General features: G+C 35.4%; 1 protein-coding gene across 19 annotated transcripts in view; it reads right to left on the reverse strand.

Annotated features, from left to right (window-relative positions):
• Positions 1-26,195, reverse strand: part of LOC126892901 (MAP/microtubule affinity-regulating kinase 3-like) — a 592,659-nt gene that overhangs the window by 134,296 nt on the left and 432,168 nt on the right. For 18 of the 19 annotated variants that reach the window (XM_050662736.1, XM_050662738.1, XM_050662745.1 and 15 more), the window contains one exon: positions 7,839-8,101. In XM_050662736.1, coding sequence (XP_050518693.1) covers positions 7,839-8,101 — 263 coding nt within the window. The remainder of the gene's footprint in view (positions 1-7,838; positions 8,102-26,195) is intronic. The other variant, XM_050662739.1, reaches the window with a different exon arrangement.

The following is a 26,195-nucleotide window of genomic DNA, read 5'->3' on the forward strand; positions in this document are numbered from 1 at the left end:
GTCAGTATTTTTAACGAGTTTTTAATTTTTCGCTGTACAAAATAATCTTTACTATTCTAATTATTGGAAAATAAACCACAATTTAACTTAAAAATGATTTTATTGGCGTTTCGACTTCCACCCCGGACGTCGTTATCAAAATAGGCCGAGGTGGAAGTTGAAACGTCAATCAAATCATTTTTCAAGTTAAATTGTGGCCTATTTCCCAATTAGAATAATAAATTACATAAATGCTACAAACAAATAGCTTCAGAACAATATTAAAATAATCTTTTTTGGTCTTCTCCTTGGAGAAGCTTTGCTTTTATGACGAGTATGGCTCCATGATTAGAGGAATGCTTTACAAAGCTTCCCCTACGTCAGGGCGTTCGTTTTTCTTGAGTATCTGCTTTTATGTAGGCTCACGGTCAGTAGCTGACATTGACAAGGCTTTTCGGTTTTTTCCACTAAATGGCCTTTCCTGGTTATATCTTTGTAGATAAAGTTAGGCGTATGTTCTATAAAGCTTCCTCCACGTCTGTATGTTCGGTTACCTTTAGTGTTTGCTTTTTCTACAGGTCTAAAGTTAGTAGTTGACACGAATTTTTGTATTTTTCGTGTACAAATCGTCTTTTTTAACCGTTATTAGCCATGATACAAGTTTTATCATGGCTAGTATTGGTCGAGAAATAGGGGTATACTTAAAAGCTATAAAGCTTTCTCCTTATCTGCAATTTTTGAACTTTTTCGCAGTTTTGAGGTTTAAAGTCATCTTTTATACGAAAACTTTGATTTCATGACTAATATGGGTCTATAAATAGGCTTCTGCTGTACAAAGCCTACCCTACGTCTTGTTATTCGGGTTTTTCGAGTCTCTATCTCTTTTTAGTCTTATAGCCAGTGATTAAACGAGCTTTTTAATTCTTTTCGCGTTTGTTTTTAATTCAATCAATAATTGTGTAACGTCCTACGAGTTTTCAGAAATATATAGGTATCCGATTCGTTATAACTGACAACGTTTGTGGTCTTACTGTGTACTTTAATTGATATTTTGTTCTTGTGCTTTTGAGTTTGTGAAGCCATTACGAATAGCATCTGTTACCTGTACGCCCGCGATTACATTTCCGATCAAACTGAAACAATAAGCTTCGATAAAACTTGCTACGCCACTAACAAGTTGTAACTCGTGAATCGGCACATTTGCGATAATTAAAGAGCATTGTATGTATTGTTATACGCTTATAGAATTACAGAAGAAGCTGGACTCGACGAATGGCCGGATTAACGGGAGTCCACTGTATATTTATAATTTTATAATCTGTAAATCATATTAAAACAACATTTTTTTGGATCCTTTGATCTGAGAAACATCACTACTACAGTTACTTGTGACATCTAACATAGAACGAATATCTAACACTTATTTTGGTGTAGCGTTCACTAAATTTCACACTGATTTTATTTAAAGCATGCTCCATTTAATACTACACATTTTAGCCTAGTAAAATAAGTTTTTATTAATGTATAAACATTCTCAATTTCTTTGCAACACGAAAATGCAGCAGCTGCATAATACTATGGTCAAATCTGAGAGTGCAGGAAGAGTCTATAGCGGTCTCGGGGGTTGTTTCCCCCTCATTAGTAGGCCCATATCCTCCTCTCTCAGATTCTTCCACGTACCACACTTTAGGCCTTTCCGAATTGCAAAGAAAGAAATGTCACGGATGAACTAGGACTATCTACCGAAAAACAAAGTAAGTTATCAATCGAAGTAGTACAGAAAACGACAATAAATATCGTCTCCATACCACCAGATTGACAACAGGTGGAATACTTTCTTTGGTAACACCTCCTGAGATTTTCAAAATTTATAAATTATACAGGGTGCCGAGGAAATTAAGATGAGAGAATTTTAAATAATTCACAATTCATCTGCTCAGCGTGGTAAAAGCTCCAACAAGAAAGATTCCTTAATACTCAAACAAAAGAGTAAATGAATTAAAAATGTATAAACATTCTCAATTTCTTTGCAACACGAAAATGCAGCAGCTGCATAATACTACGGTCAAATCTGAGAGTGCAGGAAGAGTCTATACCGGTTTCGGGGGTTGTTTCCCCCTCATCAGTAGTCCCATATCCTCCTCTCTCAGACTATAACTTACTTTGTTTTTCGGTAAATGGCCCTAGTTCATCCGTGACATTTCTTTCTTTGCAATTCGGAAAGGCCTAAAGTGTGGTACGTGGAAGAATCTGAGAGAGGAGGATATGGGACTACTGATGAGGAGGAAACAACCCCTGAAACCGGTATAGACTCTTTGCATTCTCAGATTTGACCATAGTATTATGCAGCTGCTGCATTTTCGTGTTGCAAAGAAATTGAAAATGTTTACACATTTTTAATTCATTTACTCTTTTGTTTGAGTATTAAGGAATCTTTCTTGTTGGAGCTTTTACCACGCTGAGCAGATGAGTTGTGAATTATTTAAAATTCTCTCATCTTAATTTCCTCGGCTCCCTGTATGATTTATAAATTTTGAAAATCTCGGGAGGTGTAACCAAAGAAAGTATTTCACCTGTTGTTAATCTGGTTAATGAATTTGATTAAATAGGGTACCCACACTTTTAATGACGTGTGTATATTACTGGTGAAATACCTGAGCAATGGCTTAAGTCTGGTTTTATAGCAATTTCGAAGAAGAAAAGGGCAAAAAGATGCAACGAATACAGGCTAATAATTCTGATTAGCCACACATTGAAGACATTATTCATAGAAGAATAAGAAAACTCAGTTTGAATATCAGAATGCGCTGGGTACACGTGAGGTCCTTTTTGGCTAATTTATTTCTTCAAAAATGCCACGACCAACGTAAAGATATTTTTGTGGTTTTCATCGATTAAGAACAGGCTTTTGATAGCATGGAACGCTTTTGAACATATTAAGAACCAAAGGCAATGATAGTAGAGGCATACATATCACAGAAAACTTACATTGGAAACAGAAAGTACATAGTTGTATGAGTTAATGGGAGATTAACCCAAGAATGTTACATTCAAAAAGGTGTCACGACAGGGATGCGTTCTATCACTGCTGTTATTTAATATCTTCTTCTTTAAGTGCCATCTCGGCGACGGAGATCGACAATAATCATAGCTATTCGTATTTTAGAGAAGGCTGCTCTGAAAAGTGCAATTGATGTACCTACATCAGTACCATTCTCTCAGGTTGCGCAGCCACGATATTCTGCGTCTCCCTATGCTTCTCTACTCTTTCCTTGAATCTCTCCCTGCATAATCAATTGGAGCAAGTTGTATCTCTCTCCACGTGTAATATGTCCGAGATATTCCAATTTTCTTGTTTTGATGGTATTTAAGATAATAATATCTACTCATATATATTTTTGATGCTTTGTAAGATAAAGACTGGAGTGAAAATCAATGGTGAAATGATCAATAATCTTAGAAAAAGGATAAAGATTAACTTGCCAAAAGACTTGATAAAGATAATACTCCTGTTTCGCTTCAAAATGTATCATTTCCAAATTAGTACATCGGATTTATATAATAGGATAACATTCATGCAATGATTGGTATTTATATTTAGTCAAATGTTTTTTAAGAACCTATACCTTTTGTAACTTTAAGAGAATATTTTCCAGATGACCAATACGATACGCAACTCTATATAAAGAAACAGTTAAACATCTGAGTCCATTACAACAAGGTTAAAGAAAGGAATATTAGACTTACAATCAGTTCATTTTTTCTTACTTTCTGCCCTCGGTAATAATGTAATCTTTAATTCTGCGTTTAAAATTTTTCAAAAATACTTACGCCCGGTTTCATAATCAACTTAAAGTGAACATTAACTAAAGTTCATTTTAACGTTGACATTTACCCATATGAATTGAGTTGATAAAGGTACCAACTTAAAATTTAAAGTTCACTTTAACTGATTATGAAACCGGGAGTTCCGTTAACCGAAATAATTAGGGGGAGGCAGTTTTGGATATCAAGAATTTCGGTTAAAGATAACATTGTTTTGTGCAAACTTCTTGTATCAAATTACATAGTATTGGAGAGATATAGCTGCAAAACATCGTTGTCAAAGGAAAATAGAACAGAAAATAGATTTCTTTAGAAAAAACACTCTAAACATGTTATTTTCCTGAATTTTGTTGCTTTATTTAAATTTAATTTTTATTGACGAAATTATTGAAATTGTTAGCCATTTCGGTTAAACGATATTTAGGTTAAAACGGTTTCGGTTAACGGAGGCTTTACTGTATTAGTTTTCTCAGGGCTCGAAAAAAATGAATGCATTTAAATAGCATTGGGCCAAGATTTTTCGCCTACCCCCTTAACGCTAAATTTAGCTAGGCTGCTGTCTGAGGGTCATCACACCGAAAAATGTGGAATTTGGAATGGAGAAATGACTTTAATAAAGACATTTGAAACTGTTTTTTACATAAAATCTTTTAGAAGTAAAATTGACAATGTCAATGCGAAATGGGGTTAAATGTGACAGTTCTTCTTTTATAGAATCTCATTTTCTATATCATTAATTCTCTAAAAGAAGAAGAACCTCATTTCATTGCCTATAAAAGATTTTATATAAAAAACAGTTTCAAAAATCCACAAAGAAGAATTTCCTGTAGCTGGCTGTATACCATTAATTACAAGTAAAATTTAATAAAAAAGTTTTGTCCTGGTAAAAGGTATATTAGTTTAAAAAGCCCCTATAGGGCTACAAACATAGAAACAAAACGTTTTCGCTCTGTAACAAGAGCATCATCAGTGTTCCAAGAACATGGTGAGCCACCCAAAAATACAAAGGTTAAAACCTTTCAAAAATAGACTAAAAGTCTTATACAGTGCGTCCATAAAGTAATGCATAAATTCGTTATTTCGTAAACCGGCGACTTTAAGGAAAAATCCCGAAACAGGTCGATTTTTATTTTTAAATTACGATTTTTTGGCATATATATCATACTAGTGACGTCATTCACCTGAGATGATGACGTAGTCGATGATTTTTTTAATAGGAACAGGGGTCATCGTAAAATCCAAAGGATGGCTATAATTCCTATGGATGTGGCTTTAGGGCAACATATGACTCCCACACGTGATAAGTGGGTTACTAGGTAATAATTAATTAGGTCACTATGTTATAAGAGGTGACAGGCAACTCATTATGTTATAAGAGGTGACAGGCAACTCAGTTTCCTGTCACCTCTTATAACATAATGACCTAATTAATTATTACCTAGTAACTCACTTACCACGTGTGGGAGTCATATGTATGTTGCCCTAAAGCCACATCCATAGGAATTATATCCATCCTTTGGATTTTACGATGTTTACATTTATATCTTTTAGTTTCTTTTTAAAAGGTTTTAATTTTTGTGTTTTTGGGTGGCTCACCATGTTCTTGTAACACTGATGATGCTCTTGTTACAGAGCGAAAACGTTTTGTTTCTATGTTTGTAGCCCTATAGAGGCTTTTTAAACTAATATACCTTTTACAAGGACAAAAACTTTTTATTAAATTTTACTAGTTTCAAAAATGGCAATTCATCCAAATTCCACATACAGTTGTCCCTTGATAATCCGACAGGTATGGGACTAAAGGGGTGTCGGATAACCAAAAGTGTCCGGATTATCAAAGTGATTATATATTTGGCATTGTTCTGCTAGCAGTAGTCCACAATATTCTTAAATTTTATGAGTAAAATGCTACCCAGATTAATATGCACATGAAACATCCATTTTCGGCTAACTAAAATAGACCGGGCAGTATCGTCGCCCCCGCTAGCGAAATTATTCCGATTCGATATTTTTGCACAAACTTACTCAAAAAGAGGTCCTTATAACATATCCATAGGGTGCCGGGCGGTGCCGCGGTCGAAAAATTTTTTAAACAATTTTTTTTTAAACAAATTCACAAAAATAATTTTTTCATTTCGAACAAATTTTTTTTAGATAAATTGGCTTATTTTGAGCAAAAAAGCTCTCTTGTCATTTTTTTCTAAAATTGATTATTGTCGAGTTATATGCGATTAAAAATTTGAAAAATGCGAAAATCGCCATTTTCAAGGCTTAATAACTCGATTAAACATTATTATTATAAAATTCAAAAAGTCACCAAATCAAGTTTCAAATCCCTTCTTCAAGGTTCTTAAGAGATTTTGGTTATTATTTGATTAGAAAGCTGTTATTTTTAATTATTAACAATTAGCGCTATAGTCCAGGATGCATCGTCGCCCCCGTTAGTGAAATTATTCCGTTTCCATTTTTTGGCAGAAACTTACTCAAAACGAGGTCCTTATAACATATCCACAGGGTGCCGGGCGGTGCCGCGCCGTGGTCGAAAAATTGTTTAAACAATTTTTTTTTAAACAAATTCACAAAAATATTTTTTTTATTGCGAACGATTTTTTTTTAGATAATTTGGGTTTTATTCTTAGCAAAAAAGGTCTCTTGTGATTTTTCTCTAAAATTGATTGTTGTCGAGGCAATTGATTGTATGGCCATTTTCGCATTTTTCAAATAATAAATCGCGTATAATTCGACAACAATCAATTTTAGAAAAAAATCACAAGAGACATTTTTTGCTAAGAATGTCCCAAATTATCTAAAAAAAATTTGTTCGAAGTAAAAAATTATTTTTGTGAATTTGTTTAAAAAAAATTGTTTAAACAATTTTTCGACCACGTCACCGCCCGGCACCCTGTTAATATGTTATAAGGACCTCGTTTTGAGTAAGTTTCTGCAAAAAAATGGAATCGGAATAATTTCACTAACGGGGGCGACCATAAATCCTGGACTATAGCGCTAATTGTTAATAATTAAAAATAACAGCTTTCTAATAAAATAATGACAAAAATCTCTTTAGGACCTTGAAGACGGGATTTGAAACTTTATTTGGTGACTTTTTGAATTTCATAGTAATAATGTTTAATCGAGTTATTAAGCCTTGAAAATGGCCATTTTCGCATTTTTCAAATTTTTAATCGCATATCAATCGCATATAAATCGCACAACAATCAATTTTAGAAAAAAATGACAAGAGACATTTTTTGCTCAGAATAAGCCAATTTATATAAAAAAAATTTGTTCGAAATGAAAAAATTATTTTTGTGAATTTGTTTAAAAAAATTGTTTAAACAATTTTTCGACCCATTCACCGCCCGGCACCCTGTGGATATGTTATAAGGACCTCTTTTTGATTAAGTTTGTGTAAAAAAATCGAATCGGAATAACTTCGCTAGCGGGGGCGACGATACTGCCCGGTCTAAAACATGTTTATCAAAACAAATATGGAAGCTAATAAATTTAATTCATATCGCGACAGGTTTCAGTACAAGCAGACACGGCGGCGACCTTGACGGGATGTGCGTCGGACTACCGAGCGTGTCGGATTGCAAAACGTCGGAGTATCAAGTGTGTACTGTATTTCGACGACCAATAAAGCTGATGACCGACCGACAACATACCATAATTGAGCGTTCAGTATGCTTCTATATAATATATAAAAACATTCCTTGCATCGGCATGCAAGTACAATTTATATACTCTTTAAAACTATGCATATTCATATATAATATTCAATATTGGCAATTTTAGCATTTAAGTAACCAGTCCAGAGACCTGACGATGAACAGCAAAGTTTAGTGTTCGAAACCGGTAGTCCAAGGTACAATAGACTGATTGTGAGTAGTTACTTGTTTAACCTTGTTGCAAATTTATAGTTTAGTAAATAGAGCATATGTATACACGGACTGGTCTACATTATGTATAACACAACACAAATACGACAAGACCAATCTACTGACGACACCGAATGATCCAACTTAACTAACCCCACATACCCCTGGTTCATCCACTTGTCCTTCATGATGGTCTCCAGGCTAGCTCTTTTGGCGGGATTGAGTACGAGGAACTTCTTGAGTAGATTCTCGCAGTCGGTACTCATGTAGAAAGGGATCCGGTATTTGCCTCTAAGTACTCGCTCTCTCAGCTCCCTGAGCGTCGAACCGTCGAAGGGGAGACTACCCGAGACGAGGGTATAGAGGATTACGCCTAACGACCAGACATCTACTTCTGGACCGTCATACTTTTTACCCTAAAAACAATCGGAAATTAATAAATATAACACCTAAATATATCAAAGAAAAAGTTTCAAATTTATATAGTCTAGGCGCCAGAAGGGTCACGGCGTCCTTTTCAATTCTGATGGACAAACTCAACGGTTTCTGAGTGGTCAAAAAATTGTTATAAACAATTTAATTGTTTATAAGGCTCTGGCCCATAAACTAAAAGAGATAAAAAAAGTTTCAAATAAAATTTGTTCCTTAATAAAAAACGAAGAAAAAAACGTTTACTAAACTTCTTCTTCTTCTTTTATATAGGCAGTACTGCCTGTTTTTCTTCAACGGTGCCTTTCATTCTGCCCCTAAGTTGTCATTCCATCTTTTCCTTGGGCGTCCTATACTTCTCCTGCCTAACGGTGACTTGTCCCTAGCTATTCTTACTATCCTTGATTCAGACATCCTGGTTATGTGCTCATTCCACTCTTCTTTTCTGCTCTTTACCCAGGTATTGTCTACCCCACATATGCGTCTGATTTCCTCACTTCTTACCCTATCCTGTAGTCCTTTTCCAGTAATCCTTCTTAAGATCTTCATTTCGTTGGTTTCCAGATGTCTTCGTGTTTTGCTTGTATCTGGTCTTGTTTCGGCCGTGTAAGTCATAACTGGCCGGCCTAATAACTGACTTATATATTCGGGTCTTTCTTTCCAATCTTAGGTGTTTGTTTTTCCAAATTGTGTCGTTTAGGCATCCGGCCATTCTACTGGCTTTAATTATTTGGTCTTTTACCTCTTCTTCGATATTGTTGTCGGCTGAGAGATTAATTCCCAGATATTTGAAAGTCATTACTTGTTGTATAATTGGATTGTCTAACTCCAATTTGCATCTTATTGGTTCATTGGCAATTACTAAGCTTTTTGTTTTTTGGGCTGATATTTTCATATTCATTTCTTTTGCGTTAATGTTCAACTCATGCACTAATCTTTGTAGGTCGTCTTCGCACTCTGCTACTAACACGGTGTCATCAGCGTAACGGAGTATTTTTATCTCTCTATTGCCCATTTTGTACCCTCTTTTTTTCTTCACTTGTTTTATTATTGCATCCAACATTATGTTAAACAGTAGAGGGCTTAGTGAATCTCCTTGCCTGATTCCTGTGTTTGTTTCTATGGGTTCTGTTGTTATTGTAAAATTATTGTAAAATTAGTACACAATGCTAATTGCAAATTGCAAAATAATTATTTTTCGAAGCTTTATCGATCGTAACTCGGCTTCTACGCATGCAAATGGGCCAAAGGTACCATTTTAAGGCTTAATTAATAGACTTCCTAAAAAAGTTTATTAAATTACTTTATCTTCATTTGTTTTAACGTTATACACGTTTGAAGTTATAATTTTCTTAAAAAAATTGTACATTAATTTGTCTATAAGGGTTTCAAGCAAATTTGAATTTTATACTTTAATTAACAATAAAGATAGAAGAACTCAAAAGGAACAATTTGAGCTTATGAGAATGTTCGTAAGTTTATTTTTGGCCAAGATATCGATATTTTAATGGCGCGCTATGAAGCGCATGATCGGCTCACAGTCAAGTAAGTGACGAAATTCGTAGCCAAAATATCGATATCTTGGCCAAAAATAAACTTACGAACATTTTCGTAAGCTCAAAATGTTCCTTTTGAGTTCTTTTATCATTATTGTTAATTAAAGTATAAATGTTTATAGCTCAAATTTGCTTGAAACCCTCATAAACAAATTATTGTACAATTTTTTTAAGAAAATTATAATTTCAAACGGGTATAGCTTTAAAACAAATGAATATAAAGTAATTTAATAAACTTTGTTTGGAAGCCTATTAATTAAGCTTTAAAATGAGACCTTCTAAAGCTCATTTGCATGCGTAAAAGCCGAGTTACGATAGATAAAGCTTCGAAAAATACCTATTTTGCAATTTGAAAAATACTTATTTTGAAAAATAGTCAATTTTTCAAAAATACTTATTAGTTTTCTCAAGATTCGAAAAAAATGAATACATTGAAAATTTTGACAAGCGACATTTTGCGCCTTTCCTCTTAAATTATATTTATAGTTCACATACGTTGCAAATACTTTTTATGGGATCCAAAAAAAATAAAAGTCAGCAAGGAGATGTGTGGAGGCGAATTGAGGTGGAAATGAAGTGTCCTGTTGGTGATTTGAGTAAGAAAATGGAATCCTTGCTAGGTCCATATCGGCGAGAGAAAAAAAGAAGAGAACTGCAAGCTGGTGTAAGAATCTCCGGTTGCTAAAAATCTTAGAGCAATTAGAACTAGTTTTGTTACAGTAATGGCTTCTCTATAATTTGTGTTGCGCTTTCTCAATTTCTTAGATAATAATGTACACATATTTTCAGATTCATTGCGGCGATGCATTCACAGATTCTTTGCGGCGCTTATAAAGTCTTTTGATCCACTTACGTCTTTGTTTACGTCTGTTTCCTTTTATTTAAACAATAAACACGACTGTGCATCTTAAATTATTTGAGGAAACTGATGGTTAGAGATGTTGAAAAGAATGTATTCGTTACAAAGTACTCGTTACTTACGAATACCGAAAGTAACGATTACTATACAGAGAGGCAAATCGTTACTTTGATTACTCTGATTACTTCGTTACTTCGTACTAATCGTATCAGAGCGAGTAACGACTATTGCATCTACTTTGATTAAATCGTACCAATCGTATCAGAGCGAGTAACAACTATTGTATCTACAACCAGTACACTTGATTACTTTCTACCAATCGTATCCCAGCCAGTAACGGACGGGACCGGTATTTTATGAGTGTTATCGAATATCGTTATCGGTATGAAGCGTTTTAAGGGTGTGAGGGTGAGGAATGAGAAATACGATTCTCGATATGATTACCGGTACTCAAATACAAGAGTAACAAAAGTAATCATAGTAATCAAAGTAACGAATACTGTAAATGATTACTTTATACAAAAGTAACGATTTGTAACGAATACTCGAAAGTAACTATAATCAACATCACTACTGATGGCTCTGCTTACCCCGCGAGCCCCGCCTCGATGTTTCCGAAAATCTAGGAAGCTGGCTCGCGAGCCAGCCTTGGTCGACGCTGGCTCGCGAGCGTGTTCGCCCAGTGGAGACGGGACTATTCACTTATGTGACCATAAAAAAGTTAGGAATTTTAACAACTAACCATGCTTTTTATCAATACAGGGTGTTTTTAATTAAGTATGGCAAGCTTTAAGGGGTAATTCTGCATGAAAGAATAATGACAGTCTGCTTTATAAACGTATGTCCGTAACTGCTTCGTTTCAGAGATAGGGGGTGTTGAAATTCTTCTTACAAACCGACGATTTTTTTATTGCTTTAAAACCGGTTGAGATATGCAAGTGAAATTTGGTGGGTTTTAAGACGTAGTCATTGCACATTTTTTGACATACAATTAAGAATTATTAAATCATAAATGCGCGCCAATGGTGAATTCATTCACCATTGGCGCGCATACGGGTAATATGACCTGTATATTGTTATGATCTGCTATCTCTTACTTTTATAATAATTAGTATGTATTTATTTAATTAATTAGTCAATTGTCGCAAATCATACATAAAAATTAAGAAAAATCTCAGGGTGCCTTTTTATCATACAAAAAAAAATAACTAAATTATCTTAGGTTATACTTATCCTTTCTCGTGGTTTCAGTATCTCTTAGTTGATCCTTATCGGGATAAAATAGGAAAAGGAAATAAATAGAAATACCATAAATAAGCACATACAAATATCTTTTATTATCAAAATCAATACTCTGAAAATTTATCAATTAAATCCTGTCGGCATAACTGTCCCAATGAAACTCTTACCACATAAATTAATTTTAATTCAACAAATATTTATCGGTTTGTTCTTGATAACATTGATAAAACAAACTAAACAAACAAATTTAGGTATTCGCAAAACTACTTATACTTCCTATTAAATTTTTGAAATATTGGAATCTTAGCTCATATGCTTTTACTCAAAAAAAAAAAAAATTAACTTCTGAACATAAAGAAAATCTATCACATAAATTATTGAAAATATATCACATCTTTTGATTCACACACAATTATGTCTCCTCTTGACCCAAACAGCTCTTCCTTGTTGATTATGTTAGGCTACCCATCAAAGCCCTCTCCGTTCTCAGCATCAATCCAGCAGCATACCAGCAACTAATTCTCCAAAACACGAGCCAGGCCTCTTTTAACCAGTACTCGTTAAAAAAAACTCCAAAATTCTCTCCTCTCTTTCTCACAATAATATTCTCTCCCTTGGACTTTACAGAATCAAAGAGGTATTTCTTCTCAATTTGATCTGTCTCTCGTTCCACTTTTCAGCTACACTCTTCACTATCTAACAACCACTGGTACTTGCTTCTGAACTGTTCACGAAAGACTGCTCTTCTCCGATGCCGGTCACATAATAATCTTCTTTTCCAAACTATCTGAACATTCAACCTTCTCTCATACCCATTCCAAATTGTTAAGCCAATCAGAAACATTTCTCTCTCCCCATTCCTCTTTTTTCATTCGAAAAACCCATGCATCCTTCCAAACAAATACTTCTACTCATGATAATTACTTTTCGGGAATTCTACAAATTTACTTGGGGCTTAAACAAAGAGCCTTAAAATTCCAACTTTCTCTACATTACTTTTCTAAATATAATAATTACCTGTGGCTTTTGGCCTCGCCCGTAACAAAGCAACCGTTTTAAAATTATAATCCCGAAACAAATTGTCTATTCAGATCACTTTATTTACTAATGTCTTTAATTCTTCAGGGAAAAACTCATTAAGGATAACCCACTGCTTAAAAACTAACTTATAATAAATAGTTACAAATCAATATACAGGGTGTATCAAATTTATGTGCCCGCGTTATATTAAAAAAAATAAAAATTTTATTCTATCTTTGATTGACAAAATGATACACAATAATATATGTATTGTAACGAAAGAGTTTCGAATCGGCGCAATAAACAGTCCCCGGCTTGGGAGAATTCCAACCGTCGGAATAACAGTAGCCGTGACGTCACAGAAGCGACGGCGCTGTGAGTGAAGATCTCCAGAATATTCATTAGGCCGAGGGATATGTAGACATTTCGAGAACAGGACCTATTGGCTATTTAAGCGGAGCGCGCTGTTATTAGAGTTTAGTTTTAAGCTAAAAATTGTAAAGTAAAGTCTGTAAAAATAAATTCGTCTGTACTGTTATATAAATAAAATCTATAAATACGAACCGCTTGTTTTATTGTAATTAGAAGTAATTACACTAATCACGCTACAGTGGTGTTAACGGTGTGGAGTGTAAATAAATGAAAAGTGAAAAAAAAAGACTTTTGAACTTTATTCGTCGAGAATAATCGGAGTGCGTTAATTGTTCGGTATTCGGAAAGACTTTTAAAAGACTTTTGAACTTTATTCGTCGGGAATAATTGAAGTGCGTTGATTCGGTATTCGGAAAGACATTTTGAAAAGTACGTGTGTGCCGACCAAAGATGTTGCTACAAGAACTGACCATAAAACAGCTCCGTGAACAATTAGAAGAGTACGAATTAGACAGCAGTGGGTGCAAGATAGTCCTACAAGCACGACTCAAAGATGTCCTCACGAAGAACGGAGATGACCCAGAGACGTTCCACTTCCAGTCAGCAGAACAAGTAATCTTATCGAAATTAAATAAAAACTGTTTCTGAAACGATCGATGAAACTTGTAGAAAAAACAATGAGAAATTCGAAAGTGTTTCTCAAAAGATTGATGAAACTTTTAAAGAGGTCTGTAGACAAAACAACGAAAAACTTGAAGAAGTTTGTAGACAGAACGACGAGAAATTTGAAGAAGTTTCTAGAACATTCGATAAGATGCAGAAAAGTGTAGAGACCGTAGAAGAAAAGATCAAACAACTAGAGAGCATGATAACCGATACAAAAGTACAACCATCAGTTAATGCAGCAGCGTTAGATCCTGTGGTGAAAGATGAACTACCGAGAGACGAAACGTCGCATAATATGATATTCAAATTACCACCATTCGATGGAAAGTCCTCTTGGTCCATATATCTTAGACAATTTGAAGCTATTGCGACCGCCAATCATTGGACCGAACAAGAAAAGGCTGTTTCATTGACTGCTGCTTTACGAGGTGATGCTGCAGATATCTTAAGGTCAATTCCCAAGGGTCAAGAAAAATGTTACCAGACCTTGTTCACTCGTCTAGAAAAACGCTATGGAGATGCTCATCTACAACAAGTATACAAAGCACAACTGCGAAGTAGAAGTCAGCGAGCAAGTGAGAATCTGCAAGAATTTGAAGCAGATGTTGCTCGTGTGGTGCGGTTGGCTTATCCGGAGGCGCCAGACAGTATTTTAGAAGAAATTGCCGTAGATACCTTCATCAATGGGTTGAAAGAGAGTGAACTACAGAAAGCCTTACGACTAGCAAGACCGAAAGTTTTAGATGAAGCACTTGCTATTGCATTGGAGCACGAAACGGCTAGTCAAACTTCACGAAGCCATAGAGTAAGAACCATTGAAGAAAGTGACGAACACAACGATGAACCTCTGGAGGAAATGATACGGAGAGTAGTTCGTACCGAGATGCCAAAGAGACGCGAGCCTAGATGTTGGAATTGCGGCGACGTAGGCCACATTCGTCGTAATTGCAAGAAGATCGTACAGCCGTCGGAAAACTAGAGCGGGTCGACACCAAGGGGCAACTGCCGACCTCGAGAACTAAAGCCCCCATAGTAACTGTCAACCTTACGTCCTCCGGTGCAATCCACAACTTATACATCGAAGGTCGTATCAATAATAGATGTAGATCGTTTTTGGTGGATACAGGTGCAACTAGAACTATCGCACGTCCAGACGTAGTACGAGGCCACCATAAGTTATCACCTACAACAGTAAAGCTTAGAACAGCGACTGGTGAGCTAATTAATACATATGGCGAGGCTAATATGTCGATATCCATTGGCCAGACCACAGTTGAACATCAAGTATTAATTGCCGAGATCTCCGACGAGTTCATATTGGGGATGGACGTACTAAGAAAAGTGGGGGCAATATTGGATGTTCAAAATGGAGTTCTCAGGATCAATGGTGAAGAGTTGCCCTTTCACGACGACAAAGAAGATGCCATTCGCCTACTAACTAGATGCGACGTAACCATACCCGGTAATAGTGAGAAAATTCTGATGACCATGCTTGATGGACACTGCCGAGAGGGAAGTTTAAGGATGGTCGAAGATGTGGAAAATGTCGAGTTCCTAACGGCGAAAGCTTTGATAAGAGTTCGAGATGTCATCCCTGTAAGAGTTATGAACTTAAGAGAAACTGCTATCAAGTTGAGTAGAGGAGCTTTGATCGGACAGTGTGTCCCCGTGGCTTCAATTTGCTCTATGAATACCAATGAGAAATCATCGAAGTCAAAGTATCCAAAAGACCTTGTCGAGATGATCATTGAAAGATGCCAAGATCTTGATCATGAACGAACGAAAAAAGTGAGGTCTATGCTGATAGAGTATCAAGATGTTTTTGCTATTGATAAGAAGGATAAGGGCAAAACAAGCATAGTAACGCATAAAATAAATACCGGAGACGCTCAGCCAATCAGACAACGGCCTAGACGACTTCCATTTGCGAAAAGAGATGAAGCCGAAGAGATTATCAAGGATATGGACAAACAAGGGGTAATTGAACCATCGAACAGTCCATGGACATCACCAGTAGTTCTGGTAAAAAAGAAAGATGGTTCGACGCGTTTTTGTATCGACTACCGCCAGCTCAATGCGGTAACAAAAAAAGATAGTTATCCTTTGCCCCGAATAGACGATACATTGGATACTCTCTCCGGTTCTCGATGGTTTTCCACACTCGATTTAAAAAGTGGATATTGGCAAGTAGACATGGAGCCAGTGGATCGGGAGAAAACAGCATTTTCGATAGGATCAGGGCTTTGGCAGTTTACGGCTATGCCGTTTGGTTTATGTAATGCCCCTGCCACATTTGAAAGATTAATGGAGGCAGTTTTAAGAGGTCTAACATGGAAAACATGCCTGGTTTACTTGGATGATGTAATTGTGGTTGGAAGGTCATTTGATGAACACGCCAAGAATTTAATAGAAGTCTTTCAACGATTGAGGGCAGCGAACTTGAAGTTAAGTCCGAAGAAATGTCACATGTTTCGACGAGAAGTTAAGTACTTGGGACATATTGTATCGAGTAACGGTGTAACAGCTGATCCTGAAAAGATTGAAGCAATTAAAGATTGGCCAGTACCAAAAGATAAACATGAAATTAGAAGTTTCCTTGGCCTATGTACATATTACCGACGATTTGTCAAAGGATTTGCGAATATCTCCAAGCCCCTAACAAAGTTGACGGAGGAGGGCAAAGAATATATATGGAGTGAAGAGTGCCAAAAAGCTTTCGAACAACTACAAATGGCTCTGATCAGTGCACCGATATTAAGCTACCCGGGACAGGCAGGAAAATTTGTTTTGGATACCGATGCTAGCAACAGTGCCATAGGAGCTGTTCTCTCCCAGCTCCAGGATGGACAGGAAAAAGTCATTGCTTATTTCAGCAAAGTCCTGTCGAAACCAGAAAGAAACTATTGCGTTACAAGAAGAGAACTGCTGGGTGTAGTGAAGGCTTGCGAACATTTCCATAAATACGTGTATGGCAGAAAGTTCCTTCTTCGAACAGATCACGCTGCTCTAAAATGGCTCATACAATTCCGTAATCCCGAGGGCCAGATGGCAAGATGGTTGGAACGATTACAAGAATATGACTACGAGATAGAACATAGGGCCGGAAGAGTTCATTCAAATGCTGATGCCCTTTCGAGACGACCATGCAGTGCAAATTGTAATCACTGTGCCAAATTAGAGGAACGATTTTGCCCCGTGAGACGAACCACCGTAGTTAATGAACAATGGCAGCCCCAACAGTTACAACACGCCCAAGAAGATGATCCATGTATAAAAAGAGTATTGGATTGGATGCGTCGAGGTGAGAGACCTAGTTGGCAAGACATTAGTGCATGTAGTCCGGAAGTCAAGGCCTACTGGAGCCAATGGAATTGCCTGATACTAAAAGATGATCTCCTGTACAGAACCTTTGAGAACGATGATGGTACAGAATCTAAGCTTCAGTTGATTGTACCTAAAAGTAAAGTGTCAGAAGTATTGCGTCAGTTGCATGACGGTACATCAGGTGGACACTTTGGTATTACGAAGACTCTGCAAAAGGTTCGAGAACGGTTCTATTGGGTGAACTGTAAAGATGATGTAAGAAGATGGTGCCGGAAATGTGAACTGTGTGCATCCGGTAATGGTCCAGTTGGTAAAAAGAGAGCACCCATGAGACAGTATAATGTTGGCAGTCCTATGGAAAGAGCAGCAATCGACATTGCAGGTCCATTTCCAGAAACTGATGCTGAAAATAAATACATCCTGGTAGCCATGGATTATTTTACGAAATGGACCGAGGCCTATGCATTACCAAATCAAGAAGCTGTTACCGTTGCAGAGGTACTTGTTAAAGAATTCTTCAGCCGATTTGGTGTTCCCTTGGAGATCCACTCCGACCAAGGGCGAAACTTTGAGTCAGCTCTTTTCCAAAACGTCTGTAAATTGATTGGTGCCAATAAGACCAGAACAACACCCCTGCATCCTCAATCAGATGGGATGGTCGAGAGGATGAACCGAACGATGGGTAAACACTTGTCCAAAGTTGTATCTGAACATCAGCGAGATTGGGACCAACACATTCATTTATTCCTGATGGCCTACCGCTCGGCCGTAAATGAAACTACAGGTCAAACACCAACCTGCCTGATGTTGGGTCGTGAAGTTCGTTTGCCCTGCGACCTAGAGTTTGGCCGCAGACCTTCTGAGGAACATGTTGCAGGCGAAGAATACGTCGACCGCCTGAAGTTACGAATGAACAACATTCATGAACTTGCCCGACAACACATCCAGATAGCCAGTGACAGAATGAAAGATCAATATGATTCTCGATGCAAGAATGAAAGCTTCGAAGTAGGTTATCTTGTCTGGCTTTATAATCCACAACGTCGTCGCGGCTTGTGTCCTAAACTGCAAAGACAATGGGAAGGTCCGTATGAAGTTAAGAAGAAAATAAATGACGTAATATACAGAATTAAGAAGTTGCCAAACGGTAAACCAAAAGTTGTTCACATAAATCGTCTTGCACCATATGCTGGCTCAAATGAAACAGAAGAAGCCCGAGTCCTCCAACAGGAGATGAAAGACGCCGCACAGCCAAGTTTTAATCAATTTATGTCAAATTACGCAGCGAGAAAGAGTGCTAGATTCGGCGTGACCACAGAAGTTCAGCAAGATCTGTTTGGTGTTCCAGAAAACGTCTCTCTAGCCCACTGTGTTGCCCAAGACCTCGAGATGACCAAAGGAATCTCGTCCGTATTCAATAGAAAGTTCGGCCGCCTGGACGAGTTAAGAAATCAACAACCTAAAATTGGAAGAGTACTGCGATTGGAAGATGGTCCTCGATCTTTGCTGTATATGGTGACCAGGAAGTCTTATACGGACACGCCAAGCTACGAGAACATATGGCGTGCTCTAACTAATTTGAAGAAAATCGTGTGTAATTATGACATCAAAGATTTGGCTTTACCAAAAATAGGCCATGCAGTAGAAAATCTGGATTGGAAGATTGTGAGAAGCATGCTTGAGGTGGTCTTCAGAGAAACTGGCGTACGAATTACTGTGTGTTGCATGAACCCGAAAATGTCGGATCCTTCAAAGACAGTAGACTGTTATTTCTTCTTGAAGGGTGTATGCAAAGCTGGAGAGTCGTGTAGATTCCGCCATCCTGAGCCTTCATCTAGAGTTGCTGATCGGGACGCTCAGATCTTAAGAGGGGAGCAGTGTAACGAAAGAGTTTCGAATCGGCGCAATAAACAGTCCCCGGCTTGGGAGAATTCCAACCGTCGGAATAACAGTAGCCGTGACGTCACAGAAGCGACGGCGCTGTGAGTGAAGATCTCCAGAATATTCATTAGGCCGAGGGATATGTAGACATTTCGAGAACAGGACCTATTGGCTATTTAAGCGGAGCGCGCTGTTATTAGAGTTTAGTTTTAAGCTAAAAATTGTAAAGTAAAGTCTGTAAAAATAAATTCGTCTGTACTGTTATATAAATAAAATCGTATATAAATACGAACCGCTTGTTTCTTTGTAATTATAAGTTATTACAGTAAATAACCGCTACAGTATATTTTAGAGTGTATGCTAATGTATTTTGACCACTGAATTCAAAGTACAACTTGATATTTTCGTCGGAATTAACGGAAATTTGTTATAAACAATTTAATTGTTATAATTATTAAGTGTAAATCAGCAAATTAGAACCGGAGATATTACTCGATTACACTTACTCGATTTTTCTTATGTACAGCGGGTCAAAATACATAAGAATACGCTATTAAACTCTATGGATGTTAATCGGCCACGAAACAGCCTGTCCCCTAAACTAAATTGTTACGGGCCCTCTATAACTTATTATTTATGGTTAGCGTGTGCGTGAATGGCGTCTTCATGTGGATTTTTTCTTTAACAACAACATGCAAATCTTTTTCATACAGTCTGTCTACTCAATATTAGTTGTTCTATTAAATAAATTGTAATCTCCAATAACTAAAACAAAAAAACCTCTTTTAAATACTTTTCAAGTTTATAACTCATAGAAACTCGTTACGTCGGGTATTTCCTTTTTTCACTTAAAAAATTACTAGCTGTATTTTTGTGGTATCTGGCTACTAATTTCGACGTTATTAAAAATTCAGTACATCGACTAAATTACCTTCATTAATTTACGTAACAGGAAAAATTAATAATTGACAAAATGCTACGTGAAGTCAATTTATACCATATAATTTTCATCTACCTTGACGTCATGTTGTTATTATTTTTAAATTTAATAACATTTCTTAGCTGTATAATTGCTTTACTTGTCTCATTCTCAGTGTAGGTTCTCATTTATTCAATAAGAATTTGTTTTAAACGGTGACTTGAATCCGGACAAATTTGTTCTTTCTCTTCTTCACTGATATGTACCGTATGTTCATTCGGAACGAAGGTGTCAAATTTTCAAACGCGCTTTTTTCCAAGCTGCTTTTTAGTCCAAGAACCGAATTTTTTCACGTCACAATTTTTACAGAATGGATCGATTTGCATGAAAATTTGACAATAAGTAGTGGATAGTCCAAGGATCGAAATCTATATGAAGCCGAAAGGCGCTTTTACCATGGGGGTGGTTGCCATCCCGTTTCGGGGGTGAAAATTTTTTATTATATTTTGACTGCAAAAGTTGGTAAAAACATTCATTCTAAGCAAAAAACGTTCTATACATTTTTTTGGTAAAATTAATAGTTTTCGATTTATTCGCTATCGAAAGTGTTAGCTTTATATCAAAAAAATCAATCAAAAAAATCAGTTTTTAATTATTGTTCTGCTAATAACTCCAAAAGTTTTCGTTTTATCAAAACAACTTTACTTAATAAAAATGTACCTTTTGAAAAAATAAACAAAACCGTATTTCTTACTTTTCTTTAAGACCAATAGTAATTATTATATGTTAGCTCTTCTTCGTCAAATGCTGAATCAAATGCTGAATATTGTAGTTTTAAAGTCAAAAGACGGGAAAACTATGCATTTTTCGACGATGACTTGTTTAAACTAATTTAAAGTATTTAAAAATATCTATCTGTAGAAATAAAACAAAGGTCTCTAGCTCAAAAATTAAGTGACTGACTTATAATGAAAAGAATGTCAGAATTTTTTTCATTGAAAAAGTGATCGGAAGCAACCACCTAATCACCACCATAATTAAAATTCGTCTTTGACCTTATTTGGTGTTCTTTATTTATACATTATAGGATCTAGAAGTTTGACCGGCTTACAGTGATTAGTTTTTAAAAAAATTGAGTCAAAAGCGAATAACGAATTTTGGTAGTTTGGAAAAAAAATGGCCTTTTCTTCAGAATAGAAAGATTAGAATCAGAGATACCAAAAAATGTTTAAATATGAAATTGTAGCTTATTAAATTCCCAAGAACCTGATTTGCAAAAATTTTATCTACGGCAAAAATTAAGTGAGCTATTGACAATTAAAACTTGTAATAACATGCAAAAACCACCTTTACCAACCCTTTCAAAGTCACCTCTTTTTGCGACTGAGGATTTTAAAAAGATGTAATATCAATAAGCTTAAATATCTCGCAAAAACCTACAAAATTCTTTTTTAAAAAAATTTTTAGGATAAAAAATAAAAAAAGTTACGGTTAAAAAATCAATGTATTTTTTTGAAAAAAAAAGGAGAAATCCAATTGGAAGCATAATAATGTCAGTTAGCGGTGTTTTTAGTCATTGGCCTTATTTATTCTTCTTTGTTTATGTATTATTAATAGATTCTAGCGGTTTGACCGGTTTAGAATGATTAGTTTTAAAAAAACTGGAGTTAAAAGCGAATAACGAATTTTTGTAGTTTGGTAAAAAATGCCATTTTCTTCAGAATAGAAAGATTAGCATCAGAGATACGAAAAAATGTTTAAATATGAAATTGTAGGTAATTTAATTCCCAAGAACTTGGTTTGATAAAATTTGTTCTACAGCAAAAATTGAGTGAATCGCAAATGAGTATATTTTATGTACCATCGAAAAACATTGATTTTTTCAATATAAAACTAACACTTTCGATAGCGAATAAATCGAAAACTATTAATTTTATCAAAAAAATGTATAGAACATTTTTTGCTTAGAATGAATGTTTTTATCAACTTTTGCGGTCAAAATATAATATAAAATTTCCACCCCCAAGTTGAGATGGCAACCACTCCCATGGTAAAAGCGCCTTTCGGCATCATATAGATTTTGATCCTTGGATTATCCGCTACTTATTCTCAAATTTTCAAGCAAATCGATCCATTATGTAAAAATTGCAAGGTTTTGTCCTATAGTAAACTTCATTACTTGGACTATTTTTCAAAGACGGTATACATTGTAACTCAAAAACTACTTCACCAATTCACCTGAAATTTTGCGTATATTTTCTTTAGACATTTAGCGAGGTAACGCTGTTGAGATATTTTTTGTTTATGCTCATTGTTTGTTTAACAATAATACATAATATGCTGTCTTTTACTCCTTTTTACAAAATATTTTATTATTTTAGCTTCGAGTGATACCAAAAACCCAAATATCGTTAAAACCAAAAAACCTCGTCAGAATTGCCTGGAGAAACTCATGAACTGTTGTAATAGAATCTTTTTGAATTTTTTGTTTCACATGATCCAATAACTTCAGATGTCCACCGCAAAAAATCCATTTTTTGAGGTGTTTGTAAAAATTTGTCACCGTTGACGTATTTTTCAAAATTGGGTCTTAAAATTTTTTTTGAATATTTTTTAATTATAAAATTTAATTTGAAAATAAAATAATACCTCCCCCCTTAATATACGCTCGTTGCTACGTAGTACAACTCCAAAAAAACGCAGAAGGAGACCATTACCCTTAGTAAGTGTCAACGAAAAGAATTACCTTTAACCCTGCTGTCCCGTTCGAGTCAACTATACAAATGTACTGTTCGGGTCAATATGACCCAACTATGGTTTAAGCTCCTTAAGGTACTAGTACACTTTAGAAGACCAAAAATAATCATTTTTTTCAAGAATTTTTTTCTCAGAATCTTTATTAGAAATGAACATAAAACTTTTTACATATTAATATCTAACTCTTAGAGAGTACAAAAAATATATCTTTTTTCATGTATGCACGTACACTAATATTGTAGAGGGCGCAAAAGTCGAGGCCTCGAAAAATGATGGCGGACAGTTAATCTCAGGATTGGGATACCTGAAACAAAAAAATCGTACTGCATTTGAACAAGGAAAGTTTCTTACGTGACAATTTACCACAATTTGACCAAAAAATAAAAAATAAATATTTTTTTAACCATGAAAAACTGAAGAAAAACGTGCGATTTTTTACAAAATTTTTTCAAATTTCCGTAAAATCTTTTTTTGGCAGGATTTTTCAATACCGGTGGTAGATTGTCACGTAGGAAACCTTTCTTTTTCAAATACCGTACGATTTTTTTGTTTCAGAAATCCCAATCCTGAGATTAACTGTCCGCCATCGGAACTAGTTTTTTTCGAGGCCTCGACTTTGGCGCCCTCTACAATATTAGTGAACGTGCATAAATGAAAGAGGATATATTTTTTGTATTCTCTAAGAGTTAGATATTAATATGTAAAAGGTTTTATATTCATTTTTAATAAAGATTCTGAGAAAAAAAATCTTGAAAAAATGCTTATTTTTGGTCTTCTAAAGTGTACTAGTACCTTAATCGAAATAAAATAAGCTAATGGTGATAAATAAAACTTTATTAACAAGAAATTATGGTTAATTAAACAAAAATTATGTTGTTAATGTAAATTAAACCTTATTAACAAAAATAAAAGGCATTTTTCTTTCAAAAAAGCCTAGTAACAAATATCTACCAAATATCTACAAAAATTTAATTTAGTTTACAACTGGGACGGTAATAAAACGAATGGATTTTACAAACATATTTGTGATATATACAACATAATAATTATTCTTGTTATCGTTTTTAGGGCAAGTTTACAGCATGCTCGTTTAGCAGGCGGAGTTAGATTGTCCATAGACGGTTCACTAACATTTCCATCTGGTCTACTTGTTTCTGCTCGTGTCCTTTTTACCAGTTCGTGAGAGCCTTTAGTTATTGGTATATTTTTTCTGGAAATGATGACTGGTTTCACTAGTTTTTTCCCAATTCCTCAAGAAAAATTCGCCGTTTTCCCAATTTATTGGTATTCCATTGGATATTTATTGATTGATGCCCATAACACGAACGTGTTGTAGGCAGAAATATCCAGCAGATTAGAAAAAACAATTATTGGCAAGCGATTTATCTCTTCTCACATGTATACGTGCCAACAAGCTAATCTAGAGTATCCACTGCTCCCTTATTGGAATTCAAATCTAAAATAATTTGGGGTTTTTCATTTGATAAAAATGATACATGATGCATCGATTCATGATGCAAAGTACTCATAAAAACAACATTTTTATTATTTTTAGGAATATTGTCAACAACAGTGCTATCTTGCATGAAGCAAAAAATATGAGCTATGAACTTCTTTATTCGCGATTTTTGCTGAAAGTTCCGGTTTATTTTACTTATAATCCCCGGCATTGTATCTACTTTGCTTTAGAAGAAATTTTCCTAAATTTTACGATGTAAAAAAGTTATTACATGTAATATTGTGGCCTTCCAAATCTCTACTCAAATCACACATCACACGCATTCCTGTACAGATCTACAATTTTAGAGCATAAGAAGTTTTACTGTTCATAATTACATAAAACCCAAACTTTTGTGCCATATTTCGCTGGCTAGCTTGGAATGTACCATTTAAAGGGAGAGGGGCCTCTAAAGGCAACTAGTTGCTTATCGACGGTAACATTTTCATCAGGGTTAAAAAATTTTGGTACATTTTCTACCTAGGTTTCATAAATTTCACGTATTGTAGCAAGTTTATCAAAACATCTCCTATCCTGTCTTGTAGTTTTGTTATCAAAACGTATTACTTGCAAACTTTTTGTAACTACATATATCAAGCGACATTGTTGATTGAAATATACTACGACTCGTTTCTTCATTCCATAAACTTTTAGTTGATTCACTATGGGACATATAAACTCGAGCTAAAGATAAAATACCAATGTATGCTTCGAAACCAACTTTATTCATGTCTTTCCAGTTGGTTCCTTGTTCGTCCATGTTGATCATATTTATAATTTGGTTTGCAACATCGTCCAGCTATAACTACAGTTTATTTTAGGTTTTAGCTTGCAGGAACCTGTTTTTATTTACAGACGTATCCGGCTGACAAACACACAGGTACTGCCAATATAAAATACTGCCAGCTAAACACACATACGCAGGTAATTTTTAACGGTTTAAATACGCGGGTCGCATTGACCCGAACGTAACCTAGGTAAAAATTTCATTTTTATCAAAAAAATCAGGAAGTTGATTGTTTAGCTCATATGCTATTGAAAGACCTCATATTAGGTAATAAAGTCACGAAACACCAAATCGTTACGCCGCGTAATAATTTGTAAAATAAGAAATAAATTATTTTTTGGGTCAAATAGACCCGAACAGGACAGCAGGGTTAACGAATGCTAGTGAAATCAATCATTTTTGTTTGTGTGTCAACGAAAACTGTTATTACTGACAGACTTCCGGGAAAGCATTACTTTTCGATAAGGAACAGCAGAATAATTACTTCTAATAATTATATGTGCTCGAAAACCGTAATTCCTATTAATGCGCGGCGAAAAAACAATACAATTACAAATAAAACTAAATACAATTTCTTACTAATATCAAATCATTCATAATAATTCAATAACTAACAGAATTTCTTCTGTTGCAGGGAACATCTTCCCTGATCTTAACCAATAGTTCGACATAGTCTTGGCTGACTTTATTGGGATGGATCTCACTCACGTAGAGGCTTACTCATTCAGGTGCGCATTTTTTTTTTCTCCTTAGAAAGGTGGTTTATGCGCAATTCTGGTTCCCTCAATTTAAGCAGGGTTATCATCTTATAACATCAAATGGTCCAAGAGCTGTGAGACATTTTTGAGTAGGTATTTTAGGCAAGCTGAAAATTTTTCAGGTGACTCTTCCATAATAGCCTAATACAAAAATGCCGGTCTGGCTGGAGGGTAGCGGTTATTTTCCCCAAAAATCCCCCCCAAAGTTAAAAAAAGGGTAAAAATTGTTATTACAAAAAATATCATTGACGTGACTTTAAAGTAAATTTAAATATTCAAATATTAGGAAAATAAACAAGCCAGGCGATTTGAGGGCGATTTTAGCTCTGCAAGATACTTGCATGGGCGTCCCAGGATTATTTTCAGGGGATGCATATTAACTTCAGAAGATTTTATCTGAATCTGTACATACTATTAACAAGTATAAAATATACAACTATAC

This window comes from Diabrotica virgifera, chromosome 9, assembly GCF_917563875.1.
Source record: "Diabrotica virgifera virgifera chromosome 9, PGI_DIABVI_V3a".
In the NCBI taxonomy this organism is placed as follows: domain Eukaryota; kingdom Metazoa; phylum Arthropoda; class Insecta; order Coleoptera; family Chrysomelidae; genus Diabrotica; species Diabrotica virgifera.